This window comes from Strigops habroptila, chromosome 1 (genome assembly GCF_004027225.2).
Source record: "Strigops habroptila isolate Jane chromosome 1, bStrHab1.2.pri, whole genome shotgun sequence".
Lineage (NCBI taxonomy): Eukaryota > Metazoa > Chordata > Aves > Psittaciformes > Psittacidae > Strigops > Strigops habroptila.
The window spans coordinates 73,958,087-73,982,565 of NC_044277.2; the positions used below are offsets into that span (position 1 = coordinate 73,958,087).

The 24,479-nt window shown below is 40.0% G+C and overlaps 1 protein-coding gene across 7 annotated transcripts in view; it reads right to left on the bottom strand.

Annotated features, from left to right (window-relative positions):
* CTNND2 (catenin delta 2) overlaps positions 1-24,479 on the bottom strand; it is a 530,492-nt gene that overhangs the window by 287,072 nt on the left and 218,941 nt on the right. For all 7 annotated transcript variants that reach the window (XM_030485322.1, XM_030485314.1, XM_030485286.1 and 4 more), the window contains exons 4-5: positions 24,195-24,311; positions 2,578-2,750 (exon numbers count right to left, since the gene is read on the bottom strand). In XM_030485322.1, the coding sequence (XP_030341182.1) occupies positions 2,578-2,750; positions 24,195-24,311 (290 nt within the window). The remainder of the gene's footprint in view (positions 1-2,577; positions 2,751-24,194; positions 24,312-24,479) is intronic.

A 24,479-nucleotide genomic window follows, 5' to 3' on the forward strand; every position in this document is an offset into this window, starting at 1 on the left:
TCGTTGATATTTTCAAGATATATTTTAATTAACTCGAAGTTGTCAAGCACCCTTTGCAGGATGATGGTATGAAAAATTATGCTGAGTTATTTTCCTGCAGGAACATCTACCATACATTCTGGAGGAACAGAGGAAGAAAACCTATTTTATGCTCACTCATACCAAGAAAACTTACTTACTAGTTACTTTTCTGAAGGTAACTGTTTTTCTGTGAAGTAGATGATGGTTCATGAGAGCTTTTTAGATGTAAGCAATGGCTGTTCTGTGTGATTTCAATGAAAGAAATCTAGATAATTAATTTTTTCCCTTCGTAAATTCATCTTTTCTATCAGTATGATAAATTTATATTAAGAATGTCGCTACTTCTAACTGCTAGACAATCTCACACCTGAGAGAGATTCCTTCCTTCTTGCTTTAAAAAAAAAAAAAAGTTCTTTTTCCTTCCCCTCTCATTTCTCTTTTGTTTTTGTTTCTGTTGCTTTGTTGTTCTCATAACTATTCCTTTTCTATCATCTTACTTTTTCTAGCCTCCTTGAAGAATGCTTCATACTCTTTCAGGCTAACCCCCAGGGTATGATGCTTTTCACAAAACACAAATCGTGACGGCATCTGCCTAGACTAGAACTGGATATTAGTGTCTGTTGTGGTTTAAGCCCAGCCAGTCACTCAGAACCCCACAGCCACTCGCTCACTCCCCCGCTTTCTTCCTCCCCCTGCTCCTTTTTCTTTCTAGCTGGAATCCTGCTCTCCTGTTGGCTCCAATCCCAAAGAACATCAGGGAGGTCCTCTTTGGTAAACAGAAAAACCCTGAGGCCTTACCACTGTGCAGGCTCACCTTAAAGCCTTTATTATACAATCACAGAATGGTTTGGGTTGGAAAAGACGTTAAAGATCATCTGGTTCCAACCAGCCTGCCATGGGCAGGGACACCTTCCACTAGACCAGGTTGCTCAAAGCCCCGTCCAACCTGGCCTTGAACACTGCCAGGGATGGGGCAGCCACAGCTTCTCTGGGCAACCTGTTCAGTGCCTCACCACCCTCATAGAGTGAAGATTTTCTTCTTTGTATCTAATCTAAATCTAACCTCTTTTAGTTTAGAGCCATTACCCCTTGTCCTATCACTACATGCCCTTGTGAAAAGTCCCTCTTCAGATTTCTGGTAGCCCCCTTTTAGGTACTGGTCTCTCTGGACCCTTCTCTTCTTCAGGCTGAACAAGCCCAACTCTCTCACCCTTTCTTCACAGGAGAGGTGCTCCAGCCCTCTGATCATGGAGTCATGGAATCAACCAGGTTGGAAAAGACCTTCAAGATCATCAGGTCCAACTGTTCCCCATCTTCGTGGCCTTCCGCTGGACTCACTCCAACAGGTCCATGTCCCTCTTCTGTTGGGGCCCCCAGAGCTGAACGCAGTACTGCAGGTGGGGTCTCACGAGAGTGGAATACAGGGGCAGAATCACCTGCCTCAACCTGCTGGACATGCTCCTTTTGATGCAGCCCAGAATATGGTTGGCTTTATAGAAGGAAAAAAGGACCTACCCAATTTGAAATTAAATTTAACTGTGCTTTATTTCATTTTTCAATCTTAAGAGGATAGGGAGCTTTTCTGAGCAAATTGAGAGAATAGGATATTGTATGTCTCTTGGTATCCCGCAAACTGTGAAATGACTATATAATACTTGAAATATCTTAGCAATTTAAGGTTTTGAAATTCAAATGCTACTCACTTCTACAGAATCCTGAATTATAAAGTGTCCCAGTGTCACACTGAGCAGTGTCTGCTTTGCTGGGGCGGTTACATCTAAACAGAGAAAATAACCTGTGCTGACCAAGAAAACCCAGTCAGACTTTGCATATGTAGGTACACTTCTCCAAATTTTTGTCTAAACTGAAGTTTAACGTCCCAGTGAGAAGCTTTGATGTAACAGTGAAAAGCACAGAAGGGTGAGAGGGTTGTGTGTCAAATCCGGGGGGGATCCTTTAGACATGAAAAGACATTTATAAAGTTTTCATGAGCACCCGAAACAATCTTTCAAAATGTTTGAAACATACAGGCGGCTGTCTGGTAAGTTGCTTGTTGTAAAATATGGAGGAAAAAAGGCAAAAAATGATTCTTAGACTTGGGATTAGGCCATGGCAGCAGGTGAGGCATGGTAACCCAAGCAGGTTTCACATCTCATCCCAGCCTGGCTTTGGTTTTGTTTGCTGGCACTTGCTGCTTTCAGTAGTATCCTCATATCAATGCAGGGAGGTCCTAGATCTTAGTCAGAGCTCCTAATCAGCAGTAACAGAAATTTTCAAACTTAAGTGCCTAAATATGCCATCACCAAAATGTATATGCAGGCAAGAAACTGGCATGTAAATCTCCTTTTCGATCATGATTATTTTATTACTATGCAAGTCAACCCACTTCAGAGTTATGAAAATCAAGGTGATATTCACCCTGCTGGGAATGCATTGAACAAGACAGAAAGTAAAGGCAGACATTCATATGCTGGTGGGCACCAAACAGCTCTGTTTCCTTGAAGATATTCCACACAATTCGAGGTGCAAGAGACCCACGCTGCTTAGGACACGTACCTGGCTGTAGCTCTGGATGGCACCTCTGGCCTGACTGCTGCGAGCTGGGAGCTGGGCAGCCGCTGTTTCGCCCAGGGCGAGGGTCTGGTTGCTGTGGTAGCTGGCTGAGTACTGGAAGGACCCTTCAGGTTTGGAATTGAGCTGGAGCGCACTCTGGGAGAGGAGGCTGGGCCCTGTGGGGACAGGATTTGAGAGCAGTCAGAAAGTCTCAGTGAAAGAGCACACCTGCATTATCTGTCAAGTGAGCCTCGAGATTTCCAGATGTATGTGGCTTCAGCTTTTCACAGAATGGCTTTTTGGTAATAAAAATCACATACATCAAATTGTTTCTTTACCACTCAGTCATCATTATTATTGTATTCAAGCTACAGACCACATTTCTTTCTTGGCAAAAAACATATGGTTTTGACTGGTGAAGAAATTCTAAGCCTAAACAAACCCAACCATACTGTTTGATACAGTCTTGCTGTGCAGCTCAGAATAGTCAATGAGGTATTTTTTTGCCCTAAGGATAAGCTTTGTTTATTTCACCTAATTATATCCAGTTGTTCTGCATGGGAAATGCTAACTTGTCCCTCCCTGGGCTCTCAGCACATTAGATCTATTCATTACTGCCACTCTGTCCTGTACACACAGTGATGTAATACTTTGGTGCCTATAGGGACGGATGGCACCCTTTAAAATATTAATAGCTGCTCTCATCATGTAGAACTCACCCTGATGTGAGTGAATCTTTGATGACTGTTTTATCAGCCTATCTTTATCTTCCCCATCACAGCACTGTGTGCCAGGAGAGCCAAGTGCAGGCAGTGAGCTTAAACTGGGGCTGCCAGACTGAACAGCATGTCAGGAACACGAACAGTGACACCTTCCGCAGTTATTTAGTTGTTCTGTGAAACTAAAACATGTTCTAATGTACACTGGGTTCATGTACCAGCAATTTAGCTTATGACATACCCATAGTAATTCCCTAATTTTTGCTCTAAGAGCATATATCAGACAAGGAAAGGTTCTTCTTGCAGCACACTGTTGCATGGTTTAGACCTCCAACAAACACTTTTAATCATGAACTCATTCTGTCTCCATACATGAAGAGCCACATTAAAGGATACCCACCTAATCCTTCCCTAACCTTCACTTCTTATTTTCAATAAACTAGCTTACTCTTCCATAGTGTCCAGAACCAGTAAGTGAAATACAAGAGAGAAACGAAATGCCTTGGCCATTTCATGAGTTGCAAAGAACTCTACCTTCAACCCAACAGCTATCATCTATAACATATTCAGTGGCTCTACAGGAATGACAGGTTCATCTTCTGGTTAGCACTAACAAGCTCATGAGAGCATAGAAGGTGACACAAACCTTAAGGAATGTGAAATGATTATGCTGCTTTTGCTCCTACAGAACATGTGAAAAGTTCAGTTTTAAAAATATCCACAATGGCACAATTCCAAGGAATTTTACCAGAAATAACTCCCAGTACATTTCTGATACAAAGGCCAAATTTTATGACCTTTAAGTTTTTGCTTTGAGGATATACAGCTGGTCCAAAAAGATTCCACTTAGAAAACGTGCAAACAACACGCCCCCAAAAATTAATATGGAGAGCATTTTTACCCCTAGCCTGTTTCTCAGAAATGGCAGAACCATTATAACTGATATTTTCCAAAACCCAACCCGAACCATTCCTATTACAAACAAATCATAGTAGGCTATGTAAAGTGGAAGTGTTCCTTCTAAATGTAGACTGGGGTTATGACACTATTTTACATATCAACACAATTTATGCTGCAAAGTCAATTGCACTCATGAGAATATTCCAGATACAGGACAAATTCAGACAGTAAGTATTCTCCTCACAAGCCCAGAAGGAGACAGGGCTCCATGTATGCTGTAAGGTTATTAAAAATGTATTACATGCATAGAAGAGCTGAATTTAATCCTGCATGGGTGCTTATAAATCCAAGATTCCATTCCCTGACTCTGCAAATAGGGTTTACTAAGCATTTTCCATTTAACTGGTTTTGTTGCAAATTTTTTCTTTAATGAAAGAAATATTTTCACAGATTTTTTTTGAAGAGCATAAAGAAAAAAAAAAAACCAGGCGTAGTTTTTAAATGTATCTGTAGGCTTTATTTTAACATTTTGGATTTTGAATTTTTACTGAGTATTTGCCTGTGATTAAGTGACGAGATTCAATTCAGAAAATTCACAAAAGAGTAACTGTCCGGGGGGGGCAAAAGTTGCAGCAAGAAAGCAATTTTTGTGCGTGAAAGCGTTTGTACTCATTCTGAAAGTAATTATGCTGTGACATTTCTAAAGCTTAAATAATGATTATCACATGCTATGAACTCAATATGTTTAAATTTTTACTGCATCTGGCTTTCAAGTGTTCCTTTCATATTACTATGGCTCACTAGGGGATTCACATAGCTAGCTAGCATCACATACATGGATTCCCTGCACCATGTAGCCCAAACACTTCCATGCACTTTCAAAAACTTACCCAAAGCGCTGAAAAATATTTTCAGTAAAAAGTTTGGAGCACATGGTTTAAATTCACTAACTACTGTATAGCAGTTTTCATTTTGCACTTTTACAAGCAGTAATGAACAATTAAAACATACATACATTTCAATAAAATAAGTACTAAGTCACGTGAGAGAGACAGTGAAATAGATGTTTAATTTTAAATAAGCCCACATTTCTCAAACAAATGTGGAACAGAATTGTGGCTGCTCACCTGCAAATAACTAAGTCTAAACCAAGCGTACAAACTACAAGATACATTTGAGATCAATCAGTGGGATCTTGAAAAAACACAAGTTCTTTTTCAGAATGTAGGGACTACAAGCAGTCCTATCTTGTCTGATGGGGAAAAGATGGATAGCTTTTCTCATTAACGTCTTTGAGAGTTCAATCTGAAGGAGAGACCAAACCTTCTGAGGAGCTTGCAGCTCACCCAGAAGTGGTTTGTTTTTGTACTTCATACGCTGATGCCTCTTGAAAACAAATTACTGTTTCTTCCTGGCAAAAATTTAAACTTGTTGTGTTGGTATAAGAATGTGTTTGTGCAACTATTTTTCATTTGTTTTCAGCAGCGTTAAGGCAGCTGGAAATTCTCTACTTTCAGTTAGGCACTGGGAATCACTAGAACAATTCAGTCTTATTTGTTCCCTTAATTCAACGTAACTAATTACCAATCTTCAATTTAAAATAAGCTTGAAACCAAACACTTCCAGCTTCATAAAATTTAGTTTAGCAGATACTGAGGATTTGTAGGTTTGCTTTAAAAATTTGTACTATATTTAGTTTTTACTTAGGGGTATGGGGAAGATATAACTTCCTGTTTTCCCCTGTTTCTTCACCACCACATATTTGCCTTGAGAAAGAATATTAGTGTTGGATTATTCATAGTGGATAGTACCAAAATTTCACTGATTCAGTCAGTGCCACTTTCGTCCTGTATAAAAATAAACAGTACAGATATGAATTAAGCCAGAGCCTCCATACTGCAAGAGACACCACTGTGCACTAACTTCAAAAGATGGAGCAGGGTATAGTAATTAACCCTGTGACTCCAGTTTGGTGGTCACATACTGCAGAAAATGCCTTGCTCTCCCTCTTAACCTGGAGCAGAGCAGTGTGCAAAGCTCCTCATCTTCCTCACTTTGGCTGCTGTAACCAGTAAGCTCAGTAAGGAGCTCAAAGGGGAGGGAGAGGGTGTGCATCTTGCTAGGGACACAGACAAAGTGCCCTTAAGCTGGGGAAAGCTACTGGAGCACACAGAAAACCAGGCAAGAAGAGAACAGAAAAGGATGAAGGACATGCCCACATAAGGAAGCCAACCCAGAACAAAACCTCAGAGGTGATGAGAGAATAAAGGACTTGTGTAGGACTCAGAAACACGGAACAGGAGCTTTCTTTGCAGTGTGGAGACCCAGGTGCTGGCAGGCATGGCAGACTTTGAGGAAAGGAGTCACCCATTCACACAGTGTAGGGAGGAGGCAGGCTTCTTGCAGAAGCCCTTTTAATTAGTTTACATTACCCACCCCTCTTACTGGCAGTTATGTTGGCTATTATATGGCTACTATTTGTCTCTTGCAAAAGTCCAATAGTTTAATAGATCTGGAGCACCTGAGAGTACTTGGCACAATTATTTCAAGTAAAGCAGGGGAGCGGTGCAGACGCAGTGCAGGATTTGCCCTACCCTGAGTCCTACCACTAAAGAGAGCAGCACTGAAGCTCGTGTTTGCTACCTTCCTGCCATATTGCATTCGACAAAATAAGCATAGTCTGGCATTACACTGAACAGGCTGATTCATGGCATTTAGTATGTTGCATATGGCCATAAATGTAAACTAGTGAGTTACAGGCTCCATCACGAGCCATACCAGGAAGAGAGCTTCCACAGCATCTATCTGCTTCTGTCAAGGGGGTATCAGGCAAGCGGGAGGCAAAGGCTGCAGAACGAGCCCCAACACAGGTGAGGGGCTATTCCTGTGCCCCTCATCTGTGAGCAATAGGGCACTGCTGGCAGGAATTTTTTGTGGGCCACTGTTTTTCTTTCTGAATTACAATATAATGTGCAATGCTGCAGTAAGGTGCAGTGCAGCTATTTAAAAACCAAACCAAGGAAGTGAGTGGTCTTAAATGATGAGATTATTATTAATTCAAGGACATTACAGTAACAGTTGATTACAGGAAACCGAAGTGACACAAAGAATCCAGGTTACTATTATCATCCATGGCTGGGTCAAAAATAGAGAAAAAAAATGAAGTTAATTGAAACATTTGTCCTTATATTTTCAAGAGCAATATTTTCTTTGGAAATAAAATCTTTTGCCTGTCGTTTCTGCTCTCCTCAAACACCACCTCCTCTTTCTTCTTCCACCATTCAGAGGAAAAAATATCCAAACCCAAATGAACAAAAAAAACCCACCCCCCCCAAAAAAAAAAAATCAAAATCACAACCTAAAACTTTAATTGTGATTTTTTAAAAAAAATAGATTATTCTTGAACAGCGAGTGTTTGCAGGCAGAAATACTTTATATGGCTGCTTCAGAACAGCAGAATTCTGGAATATTTGTCAGTACCAATATGTACTGTTCTAGCTCTATTAGTGCTCGCTTAGGCAAAAAAAAATTAGTTAAAAGTATAGAACAAATACACATAAACTTCTTATTATTCTACTTCTTATAAAAGAAGTGACAAGATATTACAGACCAGTAAGTAAAGGCAAAAAAAAAAAAAAAAAAGAAAAAAAAGAATAGTGGTAATGCAACAATAAGATTTCACCAATATTTTACCAGATTTCTCTATTTAAGTCGTGCCTTAGATTTCCTTTTTTCAAATCACATTTGGAGCATACTTAAAAGAAGGCAAAAAAAGTTTTCCATTGTGTGAAAAAGTGTATTTTGTTTTTAAATAATATCCTGTTCCTCAGCATAAAAAATATATTCACTTCAGCAACTGACTTTATGTCTACCTTTCTTCAGAACAATCCAACTTACACATTGAAGAATGGTCCAAAATGTCCATTTTTGTACGCTTAGAAACTGCCAAGGGCTAAGGCTACTATATTCAACTCCATTGGAATATGCTTGCCGATTTCCATAGGAGTCACATCAGTTTTTAAGATATTAAGTGTATTAAAGTGGTACATGCTGACAGGGAAAATGTACCAATTGAATGTATAGTAGAAAATTGATTTTTAGCAAAAATGATGCAGGTAAAAGAGTAGCTATATTGTTAGAAATGTTTAGCAGGCCAACTATATCAGCACCAGTGCTCCAAATTTTAAAAGCATGTTTTTTTTCAGCTAGTCCTCCATTAACAACAAGGGATTCAAAACTCCATTGCTAAACTCCAAGAATACAGCACAGCTTTTGTTTCCTCACTCGCTTGGAAGCAAACCCAAAGAGAAGCTGGGTGCTCAGCTGCCCACTACGATCCGCAGCCCCGGGCTGAGCGATGCCCAAATTAAGCAGAGGAAGGACTACATTTAAGAAAAAAGAAAGAAGCAAGAAACAAAGACCAAAGTGCGTCAGCACAGTGCTGAATTTCGTGTCGATGAATAGCCAGTCATTCATGCCGACTGGAGCTTCAGTGAGAGATTACAGAAATGGGCATCAGCACCAACAGTAGTTGAAAAGCCAAGGAACTTGTTTGGGAATCAGAGCTGGCAAGTCATCATACGTTTTCTTCCCTTCCTCCGGAGGGTAGAGCCTTGTCTAGTGACCATGCAAGTAGCAGAATTGTATCCCATAGTGGTCATAAGCAGAAGAGTATTCCATGTAAGAAATCCAGTAGGAACTTGGGCTCTAAGGAGCTTACCAGTGTCAGAAGTTAAGCAGTTTTCTAAGTGCCGAGTAACTGTCAGGTACCCTTCTTACACTGATTAGAGATGGGGGACAAAGAAGCACATCCTATTAAGTTTTGCTATTTGTAATATTACTAGATCATGAGTGAGGATTTAGAAACACACACAGTATCTGAAGTCTGTTAAGATTTAAGTACCATCAGTATTTGTGATATTTTTACCTACAGGACAACCAGTTAAGGTAGTAAGAATCTGTGGATTAACTCCATTACAAACTCAGGGAACTTTATATTTTTTCTATCATATACTGTAGCACCATTGCTGGGTCACAAAGCTAAACAGCAGATGTATGTGGGATTCTTGTAAAGGAGGATCTTGCAAAAAGAAACCAAAGAAATTGCTCCCTGCGGAGGTATCGATGACAGCCTATCCCTAGTGTCTGCCAGCCAAATATCTGAAAAGTAACTCCCGTTTACTAATCCTCAGACTACGGTATCTCAGGGAATACTTCACAAGTTGTAGCCTCACAGCATGTAACAATTCAAGATGATACTATAGCAATAGTATGGTCAATCTTCAAAACAAACAAAAAAGGCTGAATTATGAAACGGGACTAACACATTACATTACAGAGCAGAACTTATCGTGGAACAAGTATTCAATAATACACTATCTGCTTGTTGTTCAATTATAAAATAATTACCGTATAATGAAAGTTACATACAGTACTATATTATTACAAGATAAGGGCATGATTAATTCAGTATTCTAAATCTATGCAATAATTACTTCTGAATTGGCTAAAATAACTACACTGCAAACTACAGATATGTACACCTGGTCAGCCCCCATGAGATAACTGCATGCTTGTTACTTAGTTTTTCCTGTGAAGCTCCCAACAAAAATATCATGCAAGTGAAAGGAGAAAGATTTCTTTCTCTCATTAAGATTTAAAGTCAGTTGGCTTACTGGGACACATTTCCTTCTCCAAGTAAGTAGTAAAGTGTAGCACTACTATTGTGTTATACATTTCCATTTGGTCAGTCATTTATTGGGATGCCAGTTCTAATTGACAAAGGAAATAGACCAAAACGTGCTCGAACGAACACTTAATTAGCTCCCATACCAATTATAAACAACACTTCACTCACCTTCGATCAACTGACAGAAGTAGTAATGATAAATTATAGAGTAAGTGTAAATAAAGTCTTTTTAATTAGTGTAATTAATCACTTCACACATCTTCAACCTGCTTTGCTCATTTGGGGTAACAACTGAAAGAAAACACCAGCAAAACTCCTACAATGTCCTTTAAACATTCATTTATACAGTTAATAGGTTGAGGTGCCTCACATCCCAGCAAGAGGAACCATCTCCTAACTGTTAGTATATGCCTAATTAAGAGTTCAAATACCAAAAAGTCATCACTTACTGTTTCTTCTGCGTCTTAGGTCATTTAGTTTCAATGTGAAATATTGATTCCTACTCCACAATCTACTATTTTTGCTAGCTCATTTAAGTGTGTGTACTCATGGTAAGTAGTTGCTAGCTGGCCCTAAAGCAGGGTTGTATTTATTGCCCAGTTTTGCAAAGGAATGGATGATTTAAAAAGATGTAATAAAATAAAAGATCAGGTCAGGTATCTGTAAAGTGGTCACTCAGTTTCTGAGCTTTCAACCATATTTGGGATGCTGGGGGAATCCTGGAACTAGACTGAAATAAATAAGAACAATAAAACCAGGGACAGCTCTTGGTGTCCTTCCAAGTATTTGACAGTACAGAAGAGGGGATGATAAAGATGGACCTGTTCCTAGTGATAGCAAATTCTTTGGCATCTCACTGGTATATCCTGTTTTCCAAGTCCTGCTCACGGAATTAACTTGCATATCTGGCTTGGACCAGGAGTAAACTTTCCCTCGAAATCGGAAGGGTAAGGAAGATTTGTTTGTCTGTTTGGTTTAAGTCCCTTCGTTGCTCTATGGCTTATTTTTGAGGTCATCAGAAACATTCCTTGAAGAAACTCCCTCTTGATGAGATGACTTAGGATGGTTTTGAAAAGTAGAGGAGTTGAGTGAGGGGAAAGAAAGCCCTGCAAGTGCCTCAGAGGGTGGCAAGGAGCAGCTACCTTCCCACTTAAGCACAGAGGTCTCTCCCCTCCTCCCTATTTTCTAGTCTCTGAGAAAGTGCAAAAAGTGCAGCTGGAAGCATCGGAGGCAGGGGGCTATTGTGGGTGAAAACTCTGGGAACTAGATGAGAGACCTTTGTGGATATCATAAAAAGAAGATTTCTTATTTACAGGAAGAAAAAGGGAATATTAAACCAAGGCAAAAACTTAAGATCTGCAGATGAAAACAAATCTTGGCAGCTACAACTGGTCAAATGGATTCTACAGGAAAAGAAGGACTTTCAAGCCAACTGTGAGTCAGATAGGACAAGTGGTAATGGCTTTAAGCTGAAAGCAGGTAGAGTTAGATTAGATACAAAGAAGAAATTCTTCACTCTATGAAGGTGGTGAGGCACTGGCACAGGTTGCCTGGAGAAGCTGTGGCTGCCCGATCCCTGGCAGTGTTCAAGGCCAGGTTGGACGGGGCTTTGAGCAACCTGGTCTAGTGGAAGGTGTCCCTGCCCGTGGCAGGGGGGTGGAACTGGATGAGCTTTAAGGTCTCTTCCAACACAAACCTTTCTATGATTCTATGATACCAAACAGAATATAACAAGTAGCTATAATGTAACAATGGTAATAAGCATTGCTCCTATTCTCCCTTCAAATCTAGGACTAGTACTAGGAAAATATTTCAAGATCTACCTTCTAGCATATATTAAATATATCAGTACCTTTGTATAACAAGAAAAATATGCCAAGCCTACAACATAACAAAGGTATTCTATACCCTAGTAGTAAATAAAGCTGGGAAAAGTGTGTGGAGGCATGTGCATACCTAAAATGAAGAAATAAATGATAATACTTTATATGCTAAATCACAAGCAGCTCTCTTGTTAGGAAACAAACACATCTCTTTAGATGAGAGGCAGCAATTCTTAAATGAGTACACTGAAAACAAACTTGTTTTACAAAAAAAGAAAAGTGATTTATATGCAATACCATGCTCTACCATCATTAAGAGGGCTATGTTCTACCTACAAGTACAGAAAAGGGCTTTAGTGTTGCTACAGAACCTATTCTTAGATACTGGAAAATAGGATTTGGTGGAATGTATTCAGAAACGTAGAAAAAGTTCATTTTCATTCGAGAATTCTATAAATTATATATATCTGGAGAAATAATGCAAAAACTAGGCTGATACCATTATATAAGGAAACAATACAAGGATATCCCTCCTAACTCTCCGACCTAATTACTACTGGAAAGAAAGATGAAGAACACTGTATTTCAACAGTAAGTGATCAGGGAATAGGAAAAAGTTTCATTAGATGCTGATTATCTTATGCTTTTTACACAAGATACAAATTCTGCCATTATTGTAAGAGGAAAATGGAGGTGTTGGCTGGGTTTTGAAATAATAATAAATCAGTAGTCTAAGGCATAGCAAAGCACCACAAATGTCCACAAGATGTAGAGGAAAAACACAAGACCTGAAGCACATACAAAAACTTAAGGCCTGCATCCCACCCTGAGAGTAAATGCTTCTTTTTTGATTACTGAAAGTGTTTGGGATTTTTGATGGTCATATTGAAATCCCAGAGTCAGGGCAGGGGGGATAGCTCCAGTGCCTAATTCAGAGAGGACAGGTTTCCAACTACTGCATAATGCAAATGAAGTGCCTCCAAATAAGAGGAATCCCTGTGCAATTAAACTAGGACTACAGAATGGCAAATGCAATCTCTCAGTGTTTGGTAAAATCGTGTTTCAAAACTTCGGCACTCGCAAAATACTGCTGGGTGGTTAAAATTCACTAACTGTGCACCTGTGAGGGACGGGAAGAAAACCAGAGAGAAATAGGTAGTTCTTCAGTAGCTGAGCTTAATAAGGAAATATTTAACAGGAAAGAATTTCTTTCGGAATAGATAACTTTTATGGCAAAAATTTGTAGGCAGTATATTATAAAGATAATGGAAATTTCAGTGATTGTACATAAAAGTCTTCTGGAAATTAGGAAATGTGTTGCAAATAAGAAATACTGGCAGACTTATGGAACATAGCAAAGCCTAAGCAATCCTGACATAATAGGGTAACTTCAGCGTTACTTACTCACTTCAGTGCATAGAGTAATGCTATGCAACACACAGCATTACTCCAGATGTTTGTATGAAATGTAATACAGACAGATCTTCTCTCATAACAACACTTGGTAATGTCTGACAGTAGGAAAAAATTGGGAGTTCCTTTACTAATGAAATTACTGAAGATGCCAGAGAACAAGACCTAAACACATGCATTGAGCAAGAATAGGTTGATACATATTTATGCTCAGAACACAGAAGTTGCCTTCCCTTTTTTATTATTTTCTTTTTTTAACAGAAAAAGCTATCCCAAATTTAGATTAAAACCAAGGATAACCTACTACTGCAATTTTTTAAATGACCCCAAGATTAAACAACTTATTTTGTAGAACATTAATCTTACTCTATGAAATTGCTTGCTAAACTCTGCAGATATCAAAATCAGATAGTCTCTGAAAGAGATAATTTATCATTGGCCATTAGGATGATGTGCTTTGTAGAAGCAATAGAGAGAAATAACAAAGGAACAAGATGGGCAGTAGGATCGTAACTAAATTACATTTCTGCACTAGGGAGGATACAAAGAAGAAAAAGAATATCCTCTGGCCTTTCATCTAGGGATATCTAAGGATGATTTGGAGCTCTTTTGGCAGTAGAATTTTTGTTGGCACTTGTTACACCTCCATGAGAAGCTCCTGCCAAAAAACCCTCATCAGTGGCCTAAGGTAGATGCAAAGTGAATTATATGAAGAACATAAATCACTTATTTCCACAAATGGCATGCTTTGCTGATGGTGACAATGTTACTTCTGTGAACTCGGCAGGTGGCATGTAATAGCTGGAGTGACAGAAGTCACACAATACTTCACTGTAGCAGAAGTTTGCTACCTACTAAAAGACCAGACTGTGGAACCACAAGAGAACAGTACCTGAACTGGGCTTCAGGACGGGATTAAATACATTTCTGAATGTGACCACAAGAAGAAAGTGCATGCAGGAGGAGGCACTGCTTCAATGACACAGACAGCAAGCTCCAACTCAGAAGAAACTGCCATGTTTCCATTCAGGAAGCACTGAATTTTGGCATAAATAATTGTTATATTTTGATTTGTGTTTTCATTATCAACCTCCCATTTTCCACAGAATAACTACATTTAAAATGGAGTGTATGCTTTTCTACAGAAAAAAAAGCAAAGTAAATTAAGAACATATTTTACATTAATAAATCCTATTTTTTTGGAAGTATTTTATATCTTTGAACACCAACTGTGAATGTCAAGTGTTCCTAGTCACCCTCTGTGCCTAGCACAGCCTAAAAACTGCTATTGATAGGATTAAACTAATATGTTCCCTTGTTATTTCTAGGAAATAAAATCAGATGGCTATAGACATCACACAAACATGACTCACATGGAAGCTGAATGCATTATCAGAAATCAAAAAACCAGACAGATCTCTTCTGACAGACTGAAATTAAATTCTTGAAAAATAATAATTGTAATTAAAAAAGCACCCATCCGCTTCTGAAGCTAGTTTTATGTGAAGCATGTAAAACTATTCAGAGATATATGGATCTAATACAAAAGGAATCAGTAGATCTATTATGCTAATATGTTGTTCTATGAACTTAACTACTAGCACAAAACAGCTTTCCTCTTCTTGTGCAAAGTAGAACTCCATTTTTTCCTGACCTTTGACAGGCTTACATCTTTTCTGTCCACAAAGGAAAATGTCTATTTGGTCTCTGAGGCGAGCCAGTTCAGAATGTGTTTAGCACTCCCTCAGGAGTCAATTAAAAAGTAAGTCAAAAAGGTCGAAATTTTATGACAGTCTTTTTCATCTGCCAAAACCTCCCCTGCCATAAACCAGAAAGTACAACATTTTGCTTTCTCTTTCTGTGCCCGCGAATGTGCACTACTCTCTGCTCTCATGGTGAACTCAGAAAATGCATTTCTCCATTTATAAGGCCAGAATGGGGAAAAAAAAATAAAAAAATGGGGGTAACTCCCTACTGTGCATTATCATAGAAGTCACAAAAATCCTACTTTATTGAGAGCTATGTAAACTGCATGCACCACAAAAGAAATCAATGCCAAACCCATACCTGCCAAAATTTTCTGTCCCATATACATCATCTTACACAGGCTAACAAGCCAACTACCTCTTTTTCAAGGCTGCAACTACACACTGCTTATGCTCACAAGCTGGCATCAGCAGATCCCAGAACGATGCAGCTCTTGGCACTTCTGACTGTGCTGAGCGCGCGAGCGCTGGCATGCCACTAAGGCACAAGTAGGGTGAGTGGTTTATCAGACTGCCTGAGGATGTGGGTGAATTTGTTTCCTGGCCCATACTACAGACACAATATTTACTGATGTTCTTTTGCATGGTAGGTTTAGATGCCAAAAGTCTTTCTTTGTTCTGCTCCTACAAATGCTACTGTAAGTCACTGTCATTTTCTAATGAGTTTCAGTAACTGCTTCCTGCGGTGGATAAGGGAACACCTGGTTGGTTGCCTGTGCAGGATTTGTGTTTGCCAAAGGCTAAGCATTACATGCTGATCACTACCTCCTTTCCATCTTTGATGTTGCTGCTAACTGTTCCTGCTTTCCTGGTCTTGACTCTCACCTTTTCATTTCTCTCCTCCATATATGTTTTACCTGCTGTTACTGTGTTAATTTGGCATACTTTCTGTACACATTTTGTACAACAGTAATAAAACTAGATCATGAAGGGTTGTTTTCTTCAGGCAAGGATTTTAAGTCAGTTGCACAGCATAAAATGAAACCAGGTACCACAATTGGATTCATTTCAGGACAAGCAAGCTGAGAGATATTAAATAATATAATTATATCAGCATGGAGTTTACATACCATAGAATCATAGAATGGTTTGTGTTGGAAGGGACCTTAAAGATCATTTAGTTCCAACCCCCTTGCCATGGGCAGGGACACCTTCCACTAGACCAGCGGTCAACGCCCCATCCAGCCTGGCCTTGAACACTGTCAGGGATGGAGCATCCACAGCTTCTCTGGGCAACCTGTGCCAGGGCCTCATTGGCCTCATAGAGTGAAGAATTTCTTCTTTGTACCTAATCTAAATCTACCTGCTTTCAGTTTAAAGCCATTCCCCTTGTCCTGTCACTACTTGCTCTTATATAAAACTACATTTCCTCATGTAGACATAACCAGAAATAAGGAAACTCCAAGAAACATGTTGCAGGTGACAGCACATCGAAATAAAAAATAAGCCTATAGGCTGCTGTATGGAAATGGAGGGAAATTAGAAATTACTTAGTTGCAGTGTTGCCATAGCTATCTCTGGACTCCCAACATGACACGCCAATGAGCAATGTGGATTCACTTGAAGTTAGGTAAGCATGTAAAACGTGAGGATAGCAAGGTCACATTTACACAGAAAATGTGTTTTGATCTTGTTGTTGGGTTTTTTTGCTTTTGTTTTTTCCTTTTTTTTTTTGGTGTTCCCCCTCCCCCCCCACAGCCTCTGAGGATGGATCTTCATGTGTTTGGGTCAAGACACTGAGGCTTTATTTCACAACGTGTGAGAACACAAAAGGCAAAGGAACTGGAAAAGACAAAGATGGAACTAAAACAAAAAGGGAAGAAACAGACATAAGGATATGGTAAGCAGCAATGGGTAGTTTAGGGAAAGATGGGACAGCAAGAAAAGGTGAGAGAGCACAGGAAATGAGAGGGCTAGGGAGAGATACTAAGATGGTGTGAGAGTCTGGCTGGAGATTCCTTCCTGAGGAGAAGAAATTGCAAGAGGCAGCCTGCAGCAGTTTGGGTCCAACAGTAAGGGCATGTACTGGACTATCACATTTTGAACAGTACTTCTGCCAGTGGCTTCTAGCGCTGTCTCCCTAAAAAGTCTATAAACCCCACAGTCACCCTACTAATCTACAGAAGGGCTACAGAAGAATTGAGGCAATTGAATCCCTGTGTCACCCCGAAGAACTAGGGAAAGCAGGGGCTGCTTCCCTGTACAGTGATGGTTCCTTCAGCCTTCACCAGGCCTCCTGCTTGTAAGCAACCACACAGGAACTAGAAGACAGGCAGCGAACCAAACCAGAATGAGATCAGCTGGACCTGACTCACAGTCCCTAATACTCCACTGTCAGAAACTCACAGGAGACCATGGCTGGTGAAGCAGATAGGAAAGCCTGCCAGGGATCCTCGTGGTGAGAGCCCACACTGTGGCTTCGCTCCGAAGTTTGACTCTTTTGCAGTGGTCTCCTGCCTGCATAAGGGAAAAGACTGAAAAGGAGAATTTCGCTCATGCTCTTGAAGTAAGAACACTGACATGAATTTAATAGGATGTGATATGTCAGCCAGAGAGATGTGCCTGCTTTACGTGGCCCTTACCATCCTGGTAACACTAATAAGAGCAGAGGTGATGGAGCCCTGAATGACAGTGTTTGAGCTACATCTTTTCATCTGATGCTATTCCCAATACCTTTGAACTCTGCCTCTGACAGAGGATGAAAACAATAAAGTCCAAGCCCATGATGCTCAAAGCTGATGGAGCATTTCCTGAGGCAGCACTGGCTGTGAACACTGATGCTAAGATGTAAGAGCTGGCTTTCAGATCAGCGCTAGAGCCTGTTTCATATTATCAAATCTTAATGTCTCAGTGGGGTTTAGCGATCTACAGAAACTTTTAACGGTCAGCTATTTTGTAAAGACATTAATCTCCTGCGGAGGACTGCCCCTGGAAGTAGGTCTCGGTGTTTGCTACCAGCCAGTGGCTATTACAATGTTAAATGCCATGATAATTATTTCATGCTCACATGTAGAGTGACTAGGGCCAGAAAGGGGAAGTGGATAAAGCAAACAACATCTTGTTACATTGCTCAGAAATCTGAGTATTTAACAACTACTTTGAAAGACTGAATTTGACCCACAGTTGAGACAGTTGCTGTATATCCTTCTCTGTGAGAATATACAACAAATAACTGTGAGACCACCCATCAAAAGGTGTCCACCTTTCAGATTCACCCCATTACAAATTGGGCAAAGATGACTTTGAGACCCCAAAGTTTTGAAGCCAAGATATTGAAAAGGCTTGTATTAGAGGAGATGGATGGAATAATGAGAGGCATCCAAAATGCCCAGCCATAAATATTTACCCTGAATATATTACAATAGTGATGGAAGTTTTATCAATAAATCAAAATCTCCTCAGACCCCATGCTCCGATCGATTTATCTGGAGTTAAGAACTGCCAAGTCAGAAAACTACCAGGTTTGCATTAATGCAGCAGAAAGAAAGGTGGTGTGACCTGTGTCACTCACTTCTGCCACTCCTGCTCCAGAGACTCAAATTCTAAAATGACACAAGGGTACACACACTTGGTAGGTATTTTTCAGGTCTGCAATGTACTCAGAGAGCACATGATTTTATTGGTGTGTATGTTTACCAGGAGATCCCATGAGAACACCTCCTTTGTGTGCACAAAGAATGACTCAGCTGGATTGCCCTGGCTCTCAAAGCAGATAATGAAATGGAAATAACTTCATCTATCAACAAATTGTGAGGTCCACTGATGCCAAATTTCATCTCATTGAGCGTGTCAGCCATCTGACAGGTGGCAATTTCACAAAGCAAGAGCTATGGGATGGAAAACACACAAACACACATCCTTTTACACATTCATTGTGTAAATAGTGCCTTTTTGTTTAAATCCATTTTCAGTATCTATGAATAAAGCAGCTGATAAAGGCTGAAAATCATAAAGGTTGAACAAGGAGTGCTCTTTCAAACTGGGACATCTGCTTTCACATTGAGTAAGGAGGATTTCTGTTATAGTAAAAAATTGCTGAAACAAGACTGAATTAAGAGAAAAAAATAAGAGCTTAGACTTTTTATTATTTATTATTTATTTATTATGAAAATAATCTGTTCTTGTAGCATAAGTTATTCTTCAGAGGTAAAAAACCGACATCTAAATGGTACTACTACACATTTGTGCTGCATTTTGGGCAAACAGTTTCAAGTGGCTAAAAGAGTTAATATATTGTGAGATTGAGTGCTCAGTGGTGAGACATGCATTTTCTTCACAGAAGAACGGAGACATCCTTAACTGTCTACATTTCTGTCAACATGTAGCCTCAGTGAAGTGCACTCTGAAATAGCATCGTCCAAGAATACAGTGTTATCTAATCTACATTGTACTTATTCCCTTACCAGTGTGCAGAATTCTGTAATTAATCCTGAGCACCAGGACAACAGGCTCACAGATAGAAAAACAAATACATCCATAAATTTTTGGGGGAAAAATTGTCTGGAGTATTGGCAGTATCAGGTGGAAAAAACTGCAATTCCAATATAAACCTCTTATTTTAAAATTGAAATGTGAAATGTAGAATTTTAAATATATCAGACAATTGGAAGACTGATCCAAGAGGTTTCTGATCCATGTCAACAAGAACTCTGTGGCTGCAGTCTTTGGTATCGATTTAGAGAGCAAAGAAGGAGGGTTGCTACATGAACTGATCAAGCAAGTTAAAAATAGGGAACGATTCCATTTCAGTTAGAAACTTAAACACCAAAAGCTCCATAAATCTGTCCCATAATCCTTTTAAGACCAGTCTTATGCCTATTTTGCGGAGACTAAAGCAAAGGAAATAGCATAAAAGATTTAAGTATAGATACCTTAAATTAAAATTAGAGACTTCTTGGATTTGAGCCTGTGGTTTAAGTTAGGAAGAAAGTGCCAATGGATTTGCTCAGTAATCTCAGCAATCCATCTAACCCTCATTTGCTAATGCCATGACAGAGGGAGTAACTGTTGCCTGTTTCCACTACTGTAGCCTGTAAGGATTCAATGTAGTCTGTAAGGATTCCACGAGCTTCAGCTAATTACCTCAGAAACAGTTTTGATCTAATACCATGGCAGTCCTCTGATGTTGCATGCTAATGACTGACAGGGATAGGGGTGCAGGGGAACTAGTAGGAGGGAAATAAATACAGGACCACATTGTTACTGTTCCACATTTATCTCACCCTTGCACTACACATCTGTAAAATGCAAATTTAAAACATTGGCAGGAAAAGGTAGATTGGTCCTTAATGATTGCTCAGAGGCCTCCAGTTTCTCTGTGTCACAGAGGATGGACATCAGGGGGCCTCAGGCAGCTCATCAGACCTTTCTCAATTATCTGCAGGCCAGACTGTGACCTTATCAAGCCTTAATGACAAACATCCTCAGCAATCACCCTTGTTCACTCAGACAGTTGTGTATCTTTGTTTACTCTCCTCCTTTCCATAAAACTTTCTACCTTTTCAATTGTTCTTACATGGGGGGGGGGTGGATAAAACAAAAGGAGGTGTACTGACTAGGTAGTGAAAGGAATGAATCTGAAGTAGTTGCGTGATTTTGAGACAGTGGTGCAGTGATGGGAAGGGGAGGAAAAAATTGTCTTGTTTTCTTCATCCCCCATGTTTCCACAATACATACTCAGCCCTTGCAAAATGTTTTTTTTCCCATGTCTTTCCCTGGTAAATTAACCAATTCTGAGAATACATTTCCTGTGCTACAGTCACTATTCAGTACTCCCGTGTCTTATGTCTGTTTGAAACATCTCTAGTATTATCTCTGTCCTGAACTAAATTTCACTCCTCTGTATGTTTTCTTCCCTAGTAATTTCAGGCCCTACACTTACTATGCATTCCTGATCCTCTCCTGTGACTCATCTCTGGTGTCTTATATACAATTAGCTTGATACTCACATGTCTGGTCTTTCCCCTGATCCTAATTAAAGTGACAGTTATTTATCTTCATTTGTGCAAAAGCAGTATTTTTGGGTTCCATTGGAAAGAGATGATGGTGGAGGGAAGAAAGAGTTTCAGACAGAAGCAGCCAGCTCTGCAGTCAACTCCAGGTTGCTATGCTGCACATTAGAGAGACGTACAGTAGAGAGGAGGATCGATCGAGTGCCCTCACAGTGACACTGAGGGACCAGCCTAGTCCCTAGGACACACTGCAGCTAATGGCTACTGCCACTAGCAGCAGGGACTGAGGGTATGCATGGACCACCATCATTCTGCTGGTGACATCCCCACAAACACTTAACGACAGGCTGTACTCCCCTCTGACTCCATGTCAGATCACGTTCCATGTAAACTGGCATGACACAGTGGTGACAGATCTATAGGTATGTAAAGATAAAGAGAAATCACTGCAATACAGGGAACTGGACCACAGGGATGCAGGCTGAGGTCTTAGCTGCAGCTTCTTGTGTAATTCTGGAAGTTTCCTTACTTTCTGTTTGTTTGTAACTCGAAATACCTGGTTAGGACAGAAGAAAGAGATGGGAACAGTGCAGGAGTTCCCCTCAGACGCGTATAACCTTGTCGCAGGGTCAGCGCAACCACAGAAAACTTGTATGAGAGCATGCAGCAGTTATAAATCCACCCATCCTTGATAATAATTACTTTAAAAACAGTGATTGCTCTGCTTGCATTCCACCCAATAAAAGCTATATATATGTTTGGGTTTTTCTAGTTGCTGATTCATACTCAGTAAAGATAATTAGTGAGCGTCTCTATTAGCAATACAGAACCCCTCCTGTGTAAGCCCCTTGCATGTGACTTGTCCCATTAGCCTTTTTTTCATGGCTTTTATTTGCTACTAAAGGAACAGCACATGTGAAATGATGTTTGGGATTTAGAGTATCATAACAACTGCCTGCTATGTGATGACTTTTTAAAACTAATTCTGAGAAAATCAGAGCGCATGAAACCAAATTGTAAAGATCCTGACTACAGACGCACTAATCCTCTACAAAGGCAGTACTACTAATAGATTAACTCATTCAGAAAAGAAGCTGTGGTCACATCCGAAGCAGGCTTTCATATGATGATTTAAAAAAATCTGCCCTTAACTAGACTAGAGCTGCCGTGGAAGGCTGGAATGCTCTCCTCAGTCAGCCTTGTTACTTTAAATACAGCTATGCAGTCAAACTGCAGAAGTAAACATAACTACAAACTGTAAAATTAGGAGCTCAGAAGATAGGAAATCCCAGATGAAGGCGGCTCTTTCTGAACCATTGCTCTTGCCCTCCTTCCTTGTCTTAAGGTGCATACAATGCAAAACTATTCAGTGTTGGTAGCTGCCTCATTTTTAACCACATGACCTCAGGCCTTCACTGGAAATGTCCAATACAAAGGGAAAAAAACCAACCAAACAAAAACCCACCCTGCTGTGTTAGTCTATGACAATGTTTACTTCAAATACATCACAAATACAAATAATGATTTTTAGAATACCTGTAAAGTGAGACATTTATATAGATCTTATTTCCTATTTGGAGATTAAAGGACTTAAGACAGAAAGTCTCCATGAAACAGAAATGTGGCGTGTAAGACACCTCCGAGTGAGTTTTAAACTTCCTTTTATACCACGCTTCATCTATTTGAGACTGTGCTTCCAGTGTCTGGTTACAGCTCTTTGTTCTCAGCACACCTGTGAACTAACTAGGAACACCTAAGTATTAGTGGAAGATACCTTGAATGATTTCACAAGCGTTACATGAGAACTTTAGGACACGAAGGAAGGACACAATTAAATTTTAAGTGCCAAGCTGAACTGTTGAGTATGAGATTTTTTTATTTCATTTCGTAGGTGTGTTCTACTCATTGCTTAGAGAAGTCAGAAGTGCTCCAGATGAAATGAGATGTAGAGGAGTACTAGAGAAAATTGAAAAGCCAAAGTAGTGTCAGGAGCTGTAGTAGGAGTGAAGTGAAAGTGAGCATATATTGTGGCAGATGGGAACAGGGTATCAGACAGGGAGACTGAGGAAAAGAAAAGGAAATAGGGAAATAACCTTCTTTTTCAGTATCTAGTGCTACATCTGATAACAGACCTGTTAACCTGTTTGGAAAACTTTGTCTCAGTGTGACTCATGTTTGTAGGACAATCTGTGCTACAAATACATTGAATGGCATGTCCCTCGTTCACTTTTGCTGTTGTTTAGCCTTGGCACAATTCCCCAGTGGCTGGTCCTAGCAAAGGATCTATCCACTCCCTCCACAATTCTGCAAACAGAATGACTGCTAAATGACCAGTGAGCCAACCTTTGAGAAAAAATGACTTCAGCTTCCTTTGCTACAGCTGCCATTCTCTGCAGCATCTTTAAAAACTCACCTAACTATTTTTGTCTGTGTATCCACTTGAAAATCTATTGGTAAGAAGTACCAGCTATCTGGCCAAAGTGCTTATAAAGAGACACCAGAATTATTCACAGTCCTGCACTATGTTTCATTTTATTACTTTTCCATACTGAAAAAGTGCTGTTTGAAACTTTTGTAGCGGAGATGAGGAAGTCTTGTGACATTATCTTATAGTATAGCACAGCAACACTGCAATTACAAATTATTTTCCTTAAAATATATTCCGCATGTCCAGAGAAGGGCCACGAGGATGATAAGAGGGCTGGAGCACCTCCCGTATGAAGACAGGCTGAGAGAGTTGGGGCTGTTCAGCCTGGAGAAGAGAAGGCTGCGTGGAGACCTCATAGCAGCCTTCCAGTATCTGAAGGGGGTCTACAAGGATGCTGGGGAGGGACTCTTCCTTAGGGACTGTAGTGGTAGGACAAGGGGTAATGGGTTCAAACTTAAACAGGGGACGTTTAGATTAGATATAAGGAGGAAGCTCTTTACAGTGAGGGTGGTGAAGCACTGGAATGGGTTGCCCAGGGAGGTTGTGGATGCTCCATCCCTGGCGGTGTTCAAGGCCAGGTTGGACAGAGCCTTGGACCACGTGGTTTAGGGCAAGGTGACCCTGCCCATGGCAGGGGGGTTGGAACTAGATGGTCTTAAGGTCCTTTCCAACCCTTACGATTCTATGATTCTATGTTTAGTTTGTTGTTTTTTTCCCCCAAAAACTAGCAGTGAGAGTCTCTTCACTGTAAACAAAACCAAAAATGAACTTGTAAAGGCAAGGAGGCAATTTGCATGCTCACAACTACATTGTCTTTAGCCAGTATCAGAAATAATCAAGAAAAAGACTAGAAGATATGCATTCAGTTTTGAAGCATGAAATGTTACAAATATGTCTGGAAAATGTGGAAAACACATTTCTAGCAACTTACTTTCACTGGCTGAATAGTCCTGTGGATCAAGTATCCCTGATTCCTGCAGTGATCTAATACAGGAGTCCACCAGCTCCAGACCAGTGGTGAGCTCATCTTCTATATCCTTCTGACCATCTGTAATAAAATTACAACATAAAAATGTATAAAAGGAAGGCAAAAGGTAAAACCAGTTACAAGACATAAGGTAAAACCAGTTACATGTGACTAAGCCTTCGCAGCTGATGAAGGAAAGGCTAACACACCAAGATCTCATATTCAGAAGAGGCTGGCCATACTGAAAAC